The sequence below is a fragment of the Curcuma longa genome, chromosome 4 (assembly GCF_044706935.1).
Source record: "Curcuma longa cultivar G26 ecotype Majalengka, Jawa Barat chromosome 4, ITB_CL_G26_1.1, whole genome shotgun sequence".
Taxonomy (NCBI): Eukaryota; Viridiplantae; Streptophyta; class Magnoliopsida; order Zingiberales; family Zingiberaceae; genus Curcuma; species Curcuma longa.
This window is the reverse complement of record NC_133864.1, coordinates 11583613-11595338: the sequence shown is the minus strand read 5'-3', so window position 1 is coordinate 11595338 and position 11726 is coordinate 11583613. Positions and strand designations below refer to the sequence as shown.

The 11726-nt window shown below is 41.3% G+C and overlaps 2 protein-coding genes across 3 annotated transcripts; both read left to right on the top strand.

The window, feature by feature from the left end:
• The first annotated feature begins 1335 nt into the window (after positions 1 to 1335).
• LOC141826818 (26S proteasome regulatory subunit 8 homolog A) lies at positions 1336 to 5116 on the top strand. Its single transcript, XM_074714122.1, has 9 exons — positions 1336 to 1616; positions 1846 to 1943; positions 3022 to 3246; positions 3350 to 3412; positions 3471 to 3634; positions 3876 to 4032; positions 4131 to 4229; positions 4335 to 4445; positions 4677 to 5116. The coding sequence occupies exons 1-9, from the start codon at positions 1412 to 1414 to the stop codon at positions 4815 to 4817; spliced, it is 1263 nt and encodes a 420-aa protein (XP_074570223.1). The 5' UTR covers positions 1336 to 1411; the 3' UTR covers positions 4818 to 5116.
• A 2656-nt stretch (positions 5117 to 7772) lies between these two features.
• Positions 7773 to 11387, top strand: LOC141827449 (nudix hydrolase 19, chloroplastic-like). Of its 2 annotated transcripts, none has more exons than XM_074714697.1 (6): positions 7773 to 8422; positions 8713 to 8844; positions 8944 to 9048; positions 9212 to 9311; positions 10641 to 10733; positions 10814 to 11387. In XM_074714697.1, the coding sequence occupies exons 1-6, from the start codon at positions 7859 to 7861 to the stop codon at positions 11098 to 11100; spliced, it is 1281 nt and encodes a 426-aa protein (XP_074570798.1). In that variant the 5' UTR covers positions 7773 to 7858; the 3' UTR covers positions 11101 to 11387. The 2 variants fall into 2 exon arrangements, with proteins under 2 accessions (XP_074570798.1, XP_074570797.1); XM_074714696.1 differs by having other exon boundaries at positions 7774 to 8422; positions 8713 to 8853.
• Positions 11388 to 11726: the final 339 nt, after the last annotated feature.

Genomic DNA, 11726 nt, shown 5'->3' with positions numbered 1-11726 from the left:
AATTCGGCCGGAAATCGCCGCATTCAGCAAGCGGCCACTGTGGGCCAAATTGCGATCAGTTTCCGGTCAAATCGCGGTCGGAGATCGGTCGAGGAAGGATCGCCGGTGGTCGGCGGTCCTTCCTCGGCCGGTCTCCGCCCGCGATTTGGCCAGAAATCGGCCCTGATTTGACCCATAGTGGCCCGTGCGCTGGTTTGGCGGTTTCCGACCAAATTCGATCGGATTCCGGCTACAATCCGGTCGAGAATCCGGCGCCGGTCGGTGCGCCAGCAAGTGGCGCGTCGACCGGGCTCGGTTCGCCGGCGGGTGGTGGTCGGACGGCGAAGCAGCTGCGGCGGCAATGGCTGGGTGTCGGAGATGTCGCGCACGGATCGCGTAAATACCCATGGCGTAGCATATCATTTCTCGTAACATAAGTACAATTATTACAGAAAACTAATAAAAAAAAGAGCACTTTTTCACAATTTGGATTAAAAAATTTGTGCTGTCTAAAATTTGGATTAAAAAAAATAAAAATCTTGAGACAGAGTCTTCAAATTAACACACGTGCTGTCGCCTCTGATCACCTGAGGCGACTGATTCCCTTCATCCGGCGGCCGGAGACGAAGGCGGTGAAGGAGGCCATCGTGTCCCCCAAGTAGACATCGAACAAGTGCAGCCACGTATCTGTGCTCTCGTCGAAGATGATACTCTCGCTCTCTAACTTCGTCACCTCCAAAACAGTCCGCTCTCCGGACTCCACCACGTCGCCGCCGGGGTTGATGACCACAGGATCAGAGCACAGCTCGGCGACGGCGAGATTGCCATCGGCGGTCACGGTGAAGTGGATGCCGGCGTACGCCACGCAGTGGAACCAGTCGAAGCCATCTGTGTATCTCGGCATCGTCGATCGCAGCAGATGCAGATGATCAGTCGATCGATCAAGAGGAGGAGAGATTAAGCAGATAGAGAGATGAAGGAAGGCGATGGTGTGCTTTCTCTGTTCTTGGCAGAAATATTTATAGTTTCTGAATCAGAATTTCTAGCAGTCAGTTAAGATCGTTAGTTAGTCTCGCGCGATTAATCAGATATCTGAGAAAAAATTGAAACAAATTTAATTTTTGGCGGTTAAAGGAGTAATTAAATTCTTTATTTTACTGAAGCAACTTTAAATATTTAATCATTAAAATTTAAACTGAAATATTATTAAAAATTATAAAAATAAAAATATTTTTAAAACAAATAATTTAAAATAATTTAAAAAATAAAAAATATGACGAGCACTGAACCGGGTCCAAACCTTGTCCCAGATGGCCAAGTTCATTGAATATTAGCCCTAGAGAGAGACGCAAAGAGGCGAACCGAAGGCAGAACGAATTCAAGGGAAAACGAGACGCAGCGAGGACGGCGGGGAAGTAGGAGGAGGAAGACGATGGCGTCTGCCGCGGTGGAGAAAAAGCAACCGGCGGAGGTGGAGGGCGAGATGTGCGCGCCAGCGGCGCGGGTGAGAGGAGGCGGAGGCGAGGGGTTGCGGCAGTACTACGTCCAGCACATCCATGATCTCCAGCTCCAGATCAGGCAGAAGGCGAATAACCTCCAGCGCCTCGAGGCCCAACGGAACGATCTCAACTCTCGAGGTTAGGAATCCTAACACTCGATGTGTGTTTTTGCACCATTTTCCACGATGCCCTAATCCTGAGAAGGTTTAGGTTTTAGGCTACTCGATAGAAGTGGTTCCCAACGTGATTGTACCTTTTCTTCTGGAAATTTAGTTTCGGATTCTTAACAATGATTTTAGCGATAAAAAGGGACAGATCCGTCACGGTAATTTTTCTAGTTGTCTGATGTTGTACGCTGTGGTTGCAGTCAGAATGCTCCGAGAAGAGCTGCAGCTGCTTCAGGAGCCTGGTTCGTATGTTGGAGAGGTGGTGAAAGTGATGGGGAAATCCAAGGTCCTAGTCAAGGTAAATCATCTGGCCCATTGGTTCAACTACAAATTAACAAGAATCTTGCATTTTTTTTTTGTTAATTTCTTTTAAGAAGTAAAGACATCTTTATCCTGACAATTTTTCTTTGTACAGTTTATTCCTGCAATATATTTTGCATATGCATCTGTGTCAGCATTATCTTGTTCTTCTCCTATCTAATGTCCACAACGGAAATGCTCCCTATTGTATTAACCTAATGAATTCTCCCCATGATCCTTCTAATGAGACTCAAATGACCTTCCTGGTCAATCAGTTTTTTCCAAAAGTTGAAATGTCTAATATATTCTATTTCCTTTGTTTCTAGTTCTCACATAATTGGATCTCCTCTTCCTCCTCATTGACGCCATTAAGAAGCATTGCAATGGTTCCAATAGAGGTGGCAAACAGGCTAGGTGCCTGTAATCTGATACAGTCTAGCCCAGCCAAAAACTAGGTCGAGTCATGCCTATCTCAGCCTGGAAATTGGGTCAGGCTAGGTGGCAGGATTTGGGCTGAGCTGGGCATGACCCAGGCTCGGGCGTGTGCTTGGCACGACCCGCAACATGAGTTTAATGGTTAAAAACACATGATATGTCTAAATTATTCACCGATTTTTAAAAAACAGCTATTCTGGATTTTTTTTTTGTTAAATTAACCCTAAATTTACCAGAGTAACCCAAAAATTTTCAAAAATTTCTCTATAAAAATCAATTTTTTATTTGGATTTATTTTTCTGTTTCTTATGATTTTTTCTATTCTTATGAAAATGGTCTATATTACTATAATTTTGTAGCACATTTTTGTATGTATTTCAGACATGAAACCTAGTGTAAATAAGCTAAGTTGTGGCTTGAGCTTTTTTGCTTAAATTCTCTTGCATTAACTTGGGCATCTTTAGAATTTCAAAAATCTTGAGTAATTTTTGAAATATTAGCTATGATATATACAGTTGATCATGCTTGTTGCAAATAAACTTGCACTTATTTAATGCATTCATTTGGACATCAGAACTGGCACAACTTTGGTTATTTAAATAGTGTGGGTGCTAATGCAAACAACATTATGTCTGCTTCAGGTTCATCCAGAAGGCAAATATGTTGTTGATATTGATAAGAGCATTGATATCACTAAGTTGACACCATCAACCAGAGTCGCACTTCGCAATGACAGTTATGTTCTTCATCTTATCCTACCCAGCAAAGTGGACCCTCTGGTCAATCTAATGAAAGTGGAAAAGGTTCCTGATTCAACCTATGACATGATTGGTGGTCTTGATCAGCAAATCAAAGAGATTAAGGAGGTCAGTGAAGTTTCAAGTGTCCCAGTACTATTTCAATTTAAGATATTCCCTTGGTCTATTGAAATATTAAGGCCCTGTCATAAATGTCTGTGTCTCTATTCAGGTTATTGAGCTTCCAATCAAGCATCCGGAATTGTTTGAAAGCCTTGGAATTGCTCAACCAAAGGTATAGTCACCTTATCCATGGTATATCAGAATGTTTGTCTGATATGTGTTATTTTCAGGGAGTCTTGCTTTATGGCCCACCTGGCACAGGGAAAACTCTGTTGGCAAGGGCTGTTGCTCATCATACTGATTGCACCTTCATTAGGGTTTCTGGTTCTGAGTTGGTTCAGAAATACATTGGAGAAGGCTCTAGAATGGTTCGTGAACTGTTTGTTATGGCTAGGTATGTTATGTTCTATTTTTTACTAATAAATTCCATGAAAATGTCTTTTGAAAAATATGTTTTAACCATAGAATGGTCTTTGGCAATTGCAATCTTGTTACAGATAGGAATTTGGATTTATATCTCAGTCCTAGGACTTTGTATCTATTAATCCAAAAGCTTGGTGTTCGCCTTTGGGGAAGGTATAATTGTTCATGAGAATAACAAGTTGTCTTTTATGATGCAAATATTGTTCCTGCAGGGAACATGCTCCATCAATTATATTCATGGATGAAATAGACAGTATTGGATCTGCTAGAATGGAGTCTGGTACTGGTAATGGTGACAGTGAAGTGCAGCGGACAATGCTAGAGCTGCTTAACCAGCTTGATGGGTTTGAGGCATCAAACAAAATTAAGGTGCATTTATATTTTCATATTCATTGGACTACATAGAAACAGATCTCCTTGGTGCATTTTTCTATACCTTTCTTGACATTATTTCCCCCTTTTTTCAGGTTCTAATGGCTACTAACCGGATTGACATCCTAGACCAAGCACTTCTCAGGCCTGGTAGGATTGACAGAAAAATCGAGTTCCCAAATCCCAACGAAGAGGTAGATAAATGATCTACACATCATAACACTATCATTATACAACACTATCATTATACATACGGCTTTGTGAGAGATTCTAATATAAAATATCAAATTGTATTGCAGTCCCGCTTTGATATCCTGAAGATTCATTCAAGGAAGATGAATTTGATGCGTGGCATAGATCTTAAAAAGATTGCGGAAAAGATGAATGGAGCATCCGGAGCAGAACTTAAGGTAATTATTGCATCATTGCGTGTGCTGTGGCTAACCTTATCTGAAACTTTTATTATCTGTAAACATTTCAACAATGTTTTTCTATCATCCATCTTAATAGAGAGTGGCGTGTATCACATGAAAACTCAACCTCTTTTCTAGATTAGCTCTCTGACGAGATCATATTTTTATTCTAAATACAATTATAGAAAGTAATAATTCAAGTATTTGTTATTATGATTTGTTTTGCAGGCTGTGTGCACAGAAGCTGGGATGTTTGCGCTCAGAGAACGAAGAGTCCATGTTACACAGGAGGACTTTGAGATGGCTGTCGCTAAAGTCATGAAGAAAGAGACCGAGAAGAACATGTCCCTCCGAAAGTTGTGGAAGTAGTAGATCTTTGTTACTCGTCGGCTTAATGTTTAAACTCTCAAACTTGTTCAATCGCGGGACCCACAGAGCAATCTTTTAAATTCTATAAAGCCTGCAACTCCATGCTAATACGCCAAGGGTAAAATATGTTGAACTACGTGATGCTTGTGCACATTCTCAAATCACATTCAAACCTTTCTTTCTAACTTACATTAAAGGACTAAGTTGATGCGTCAACTAGTTTAATTGACGGGCAGTGACATGGTTGTGCTTATGATGTACGATTATCTTCATAACCATCAAGTCTTGATTGCATGATATCTGATTTCTTCGTTATTGATTCGGTTCAATTATATCAGATGTATATTGTGACTTGAACAGGATTCTGGTATCAGATTATGATGCACAACATTGGCATTGATTTTGCAGAGGATGAACACGAGGCTTTGTGGTTTTGGCCAAGTCTTCTTGTGCTGTGTAGTTAACACACAACATCCTTCGGTTTAATTTTTAATTTCCCTGGTATCAGTTCTTGAGGTATTCTTTTGGCCTTTCTAGTCCATTATGCAAATAGTAAAGGCCACATTGGACTCTCCATTCTTTGTTTTATCAATATTGTATTTTTTTTTTTGTCTTTATCGAACTTGTCGAACAGATTGTCTCAATTCCAGTGATATCGTAGATTACTACAATGCAGTTGATCATGGGAAGCAGCGTCCATTTCACTGTTGTTTTACGTTAATTTCAAGTCAAATATAGCAGCAGCAGCAGCATGGTGTTAACTGTTAAGGCTGAATTGTGGTGGAAGAATTAAGACATGGCTAGCGAAGCCGTCGACGCCATTGCAGAATGCCTGGCTCAGGCGGAGTCGGAGTCGGAGGAGGCCCGCGCCACCGCCCTCCAGACTCTCTCCGCCCTCACCAAGCTCAGCAGTCACAACCGTGACCTCGTCGCCCTCACCGACGGCTCCCTCCCTCTGCTGCTCTCCCTCTCCGCCTCCCCTCTCGCGCTCTCCACCCTCCTCCACCTCTCCCTCAACCCCAACCTCAAGAAGCCAATCGCCTCCGTCGACGGCCTCCTCGGTCGACTCAGCTCCCTCCTCCTCTGCTCCTCCGCCTCCCCGCAGGCCGCCGCGCTCGCTGCCTCCCTCGTCTGCAGCCTCGCCATGCACGACAAGAACAAGGCCCCGCTCGGCGTTGCCGGCGCCGTCGAAGCCGTCGTCCAGACGCTCGTCATCGCCACCACCTCTCCTTCAGCGGGAGCGGCGGCGCCGGCGCACCACCTGCTCAGCTCCCTGGCGGAGCTAGCGAAGTTCCACGGGAACTGCACCCTGGCCGTCCGCACCGGGGCGGTGCCGGTACTGGTCCGGATCCTCGACGGCCAGGCGGATGACCTCGCCGGCACCGCCTCGGTGGTGCTGGCGAGGCTGGCGTGTTTCGAGGAGGGGATGGGAGCGATCCGGGAGGTGCCGGGGGTGGCGTGGGTGCTGCTGGAAGCGGTGCGGAAGGGGTGCATTGTTGGCCGGGAGAGCGCGATGGAGGTGCTGGTAAGGCTGCTGGGGGAGAGCCGAGAGCTGACGGAGGAGGTGGCGGCTAGCGAAGACACGCCCTCCCTGCTCGCCGATTTGTCGATAAGAGGATCGGCAAAGCTGAGGGACCAGGCTGCCCTGCTCATGAAGCTGATGGACCCCGCAGACTTCAAATTCGCCATCTAAATCCTCAACCCAAACCTAAACCCTAAATTAAAACCCTTTTTTTTCATTTTGCATTCGGATAAATAAAAGCATATTTGAAGCTTGACGATAAAAATTTAAGTGGAGAGATCAGTCACCAATTTTAGTTGAAAGATTCTCTGGATACTCGAGAAATCACGTGGAGATTTTTCATGAAATTTATTTCTTCAAAAAAAATCAGATTTTAGGGTAGATTGAAATTTGGGGGTTTAGGGTTGAGTAAACCCTAAACCCCAAAACCAAAACTATTTCACCCAACCCTAAACCCCAAAACTATTTCTGCCCATCAATTAATTTCTCAGCTTAACCATATTCTTCATCCTCATTTTTTTTTATAATTTGGGTGTTAAAATTTTTCCTCACTAATCTTAGAGGTGGACGATCCTTTGTCCTAATTCACCCATCGGATATATCTAAAAATACTCACAGTAATACATTGACAGTCATCTTCATAGTCTTCGCTTTCCTATAAGACCGTTCATGCTTATTGCAGGAGGGCTTTCATGCTCAATAACTAGTTGATTGTGCAAATAAATTTATATATTAAAATGAATCATAATTTTTTTTTAAATTTATGATTAAAAGGATGCTTTTTTATTTTGCCAATTTAGTCCTTTAAACTCATCTAATTAAACTGACAAGCATCTAAGCCGATCATTACATTTAAGGACTCCGATGTAAAATAAAAATAAAAATATGTCATCAATTTTAACCAAAACTTTCAAATACTCATTTTCCTTTTAAAATTTGAATTTAAATACATAGATGTACTCTAAAAAATTATGATAATTTATAATTTATGAATAATTTTTAAGTGATCAAACAAATTCATATACTAATTTTGATCAAAACTATTATATAATTATTTAAAACTTTTTAAATCTAAATTAATAATATAATAGTTATGATTAAAATTACTACAAGTGTATTTTCCAAAAAAAGCTACAGATCTTCTACATGCGACGGTCGCAGCGCGGCGTCCACCATCCATCTGCACCGTCCGCGTGTGCGCATCTAGAAGCACGTAAATGCGGTTCCATCTCTCGCAGGTTCCTGCGAACGTCACACCAATGTATGCACCATATTTGGAAGATATGTGCCATCTGCACCGTCCACGAGTGCGCATCTAGAAGCACGTAAATGCGGTTCCATCTCTAGCAGGTTCCTGCGAACGCTCACTTTGACAAGTAGACCGATGTATGCACTTCCCTCGCATCCTCCGACCGAAGACGCTTGCGTTCGCAGGGTCATATCTTCCATGGTTTCCAACCTCCATCGTTGACTTTTTCAGTCGCCGTGGAAGAAAGATGGCAACCATGGCGGCCGCGAGATGCTGCTCAACCTAATTCCAGGGCGGAGACGACCTTCTCTGACGGCGCTAACCCTAGTCCTCGAAGCCTTTGCTCCTCCTCGTCCTCGCTACCTCGCAGCCATGGCCATCAACCTCGAATTCCATACCTTTGCCGGGAACCCGCTGAGATCCTCCAACTCGGACTCTACGTCTTCCCCCAGATCCTCCCTCGAAGCCCTCAAGTCTTTCCTCTCCGGTGGAGATGCCGAGTCCTCCGCCGTTGCTAGGGTCTTGCCTTTCAGAAAGGGCAGAGCTTGGGTCCGCTCCACCGACTCCACATCGGATCCGGCCCCAAAATGGAGCATCGGATGGGTTTCTCCCGCAAAGGTGAGCGGTATCCCGGTGGAATCCTTTGTCTACTTGGGATCAGATCCCGAGGAGGAGGCCAGCACCGTTTCTTGGGCGGTTGACGTTTCTAACGCAGAAAACCTTCACTTGGGACTCCCTGGGGATGGATTTGGCTTCGTCGACCTGAGGACCCTAATGGTTGCTACCAATTGGGCTGATTCAGATGCGATGGGGGCGTTGGCCATTGCCGGACATGTAATAACCTGTTCTTATCCCTTGATTCCACTGTTTTTTGTAGGAGAATTGATTACAAAAGAGCTAACCTAATGATAGCCAATGCCCATCTGTTTCATCAACCAATCAATCTGATGATGGAAATCGTTGTTCTTGATAATGCTTGTGCTATTCCTCCTTTTTGAATGCTTGTAGATCTCTGTGAATTTTGGTAACAGATCTTGTTAGTTTTTGCTATCTGTTAGTTTCTATATGCTGTCATGACATCTTGCAATATAACATTCAAACTGTTCTTCCTTGTGTCCTATCAGGCTGGGGCACTGCTGGAGTGGCATAGAACATCACGATTTTGTGGGCACTGTGGATCTCCCACTGCTTCCATTGATGCAGGAAGAAGAAAGCAATGCACCAGTGAGTCCTGCAAAAAGAAGATATATCCACGAGTTGATCCTGTATGGTTTCACTTTCATCCATCTACTTCTGCCATTATTCAACTGTTTTATTTGCTGACTAATGTGCATATGGATTATTGCGTGGAGCAGGTTGTAATTATGCTAGTTATTGACAAAGAGAATGATCGTGCATTGTTAAGCGACCAATCCAGGTTGGCACCTCGTCTATGGACTTGTCTTGCTGGCTTTATAGAGGTATTGATCCCATATTTAACCAACTGATATGTTTTGCTTTATTGATAAATTAGTGTGATTGCAATATGAACTACTTTTCATTCAGTTTGAATAATTTTTTGTTTGTAAAATTGGCTTGAATGGGTCTTGTCTGCGCTACATCTTAACTGCTAGATGTTATTAGCCAGGGGAGAGCTTAGAAGAGGCTGTAAGAAGAGAAACTTTGGAAGAGACTGGTATCGAAGTTGGTGAAGTGGTTTACCATAGTTCTCAGCCATGGCCTGGTACCTACTTGTCTTCATTTTGATTTTTTAGTGTAACATGTTTTGACAGAGTAGACTAAGATTGCATTTCATAAGATTTTTATTTATTTTTTTAATTTTTTTCTCACTACTCTCTAGTTTGTGACATACTTCCAAAACTTAGGAAACAGTCTACTTGTTTGGTTACAAAAGGGAAATACGGATTCATTGCAACAGTTTTAAAAATAACTTTGAGAGAAAGGAAAACAAAATAGGTGTAAGAGTGGATTGATAAAACTTGTTCTTGCAACTCCCCCTTTCTCTCTTCACTCCTATTCATCATCTTAAGTAAGCATGCCACTATAGTATTTTCTGGCACATTCTTGGTCCTATTTGCAGGTTTGCATTTAAATTTTAAACCGGATATGTGTGAGCTTTTATGAAAATACCCCCATTATTTTCCAGAGAAGGTAACACAATAGATTCCCTCAATAAGGTAGTTCAAAGAACCTCTTATTGAGAGGGCAAGTAGATTATTCAACTTGTTATCCTAAGCAAATCATTTGTCCTAAGTAATCATGTAATCCTAAAATATTTCAGAATACGAACAAAAATAAATGCAGAAAGTAGCTAGTTTAAGGTTATCCGGCCAAAAGAAACAATTCCTTGAACTAAACAATGCCATAAGGTTTAAATAATGGTTCTCATAATGAAAATGATGTAACATCCTAAACATTACCTAACTGTAAACCTTTTCCTAGTAAATATAATTTGAACAAGTAGGCAAAAAAATTCTGGAGTGAAATTTTATAATTCACACATCCAGACAATATTGTGAAGATAGAAAGCCAAGTGAAAGGAGATGAAGAAATTTGAACACAGAATTTGAATGTATTTAGTAAATAAAAGGGAAGTTGTATATCTTTCTTGCATCCAACTATATGTGGTTTTATTTGAAGCACACACTCGTTTAAAATTTTGACAAATGATTCAAGAATCTTTTGAATTCTTTTTTTTTTTGTTAAAAAAATATTCATTAGAACAAATTAACATAATGTGCTTGCAATTTGAATGTATTTAGCAACTAAAAGGCATGTTGTGCATTTGACCATATTTGATTTTGTTTAACATTTGAGCACTTGAATAATTCAGTCACATGGCTCATGAATCTTTTGAAACCTTCAATTTCCTTAAAATTTTTCATGATAGCTAATAAACAAAATATGCATGCAGTCTTTTGCTTCTGCCTTAATCAAGGAACAAACATGAATGTCCTCACTGAAATGTGAATTTTCTGTTTTGTCTCTTAACTCTTAACTTACTACATAAAGAATAGGCTACTTGTATTGATGAAATCTAAGATTTTCTCAGTTGGGCCTGGCAGTATGCCCTGCCAGTTGATGATGGGGTTCTTTGCCTATGCTAAAACATTTGACATTCATGTCGACAAATCAGAGCTTCAAGGTAACTACAATCAGTAGCTTTCATGCAAAATGTTACAGTAAAACTGGTTCATAATTTTGTTCTTGTTCTCGTCTCACTAGATGCTCAGTGGTATAAAAGAGAGGATGTGAAGAAAGCTCTCACTTACAATGAATATGAGAGAACTTACAAGACAACTGCCAACAAAGTGAACCAAATCTGCAAGGGTCTCGAGAGAGGTCAGGTTTCCGCTGTAGAGTTGATTACTGGAAGTGGAGATCTTGTGCCGATGTTTGTTCCTGGACCCTATGCCATCGCTCACCATCTCATATCTTCATGGGTTCATGAAGATACACATTCTAGCAATGGGTTGCAGTCTAAGCAACTGAGTTCTCTCTCTAACTTATGATTTAATGATTGCCTGATCCATGCCTTGGAATAATGTGGCCAAATTTGTGACCTTGTCCACACTACAACTACTTCATATACAGGATGATTTCTCATTGTCTTCTATCAATTATTCTGGTGGAGGTTTTAAGAGTCAAGAACTTTCCAATTGTGTTTTATCTGGTATGTTCTGTGAGCATATTTGTACCTGGAAAATAGTTGGCAACTTTGCCAATTATTTTTCATGGTGTACTTGTAATTATAGAATTAGTCAGAATTGTTTTTAACTTGCAAAAACAATTTTAGAATTAGTCATGATATACCAATTTCATATTAGGATGACCTGTTTAATATCGGAAACTTTTCCCTACGATAAATTGAGTATTTGAAGTCGATAACAAAGACAAAGCTCATTTCATTAAACAAAAAGTATCATATGTGTAAACTATATCGTTGGAGAAAGTGGAGAGGCCTAATTTTGAAGCCAACTTTAGTGGTGTATTTGTGCATTACTAAAATGCTACAAACAAACCCAATGTGAGTTTTATGATTCTTTTGATCGAAGAACAATGCTAATTACAAGATCACTTTACATTTTGAATTTCAGAAGCAATTTAATATGCTTGTATGACAACTACATAGATTGCA

What these genes read in the sequence shown, in the direction of transcription:
- LOC141826818 (XM_074714122.1), top strand. Translation starts at nt 1,412, where the DNA reads ATGGCGTCTGCCGCGGTGGAGAAAAAGCAACCGGCGGAGGTGGAGGGC. An exon ending in GAACGATCTCAACTCTCGAG is followed by an intron (nt 1,617 to 1,845) that starts GTTAGGAATCCT and finishes CTGTGGTTGCAG; the next exon opens with TCAGAATGCTCCGAGAAGAG. An exon ending in TTGGAATTGCTCAACCAAAG is followed by an intron (nt 3,413 to 3,470) that starts GTATAGTCACCT and finishes TGTTATTTTCAG; the next exon opens with GGAGTCTTGCTTTATGGCCC.
- LOC141827449 (XM_074714696.1), top strand. Translation starts at nt 7,859, where the DNA reads ATGCTGCTCAACCTAATTCCAGGGCGGAGACGACCTTCTCTGACGGCG. An exon ending in TATATCCACGAGTTGATCCT is followed by an intron (nt 8,854 to 8,943) that starts GTATGGTTTCAC and finishes TGCGTGGAGCAG; the next exon opens with GTTGTAATTATGCTAGTTAT. An exon ending in TAGTTCTCAGCCATGGCCTG is followed by an intron (nt 9,312 to 10,640) that starts GTACCTACTTGT and finishes AGATTTTCTCAG; the next exon opens with TTGGGCCTGGCAGTATGCCC.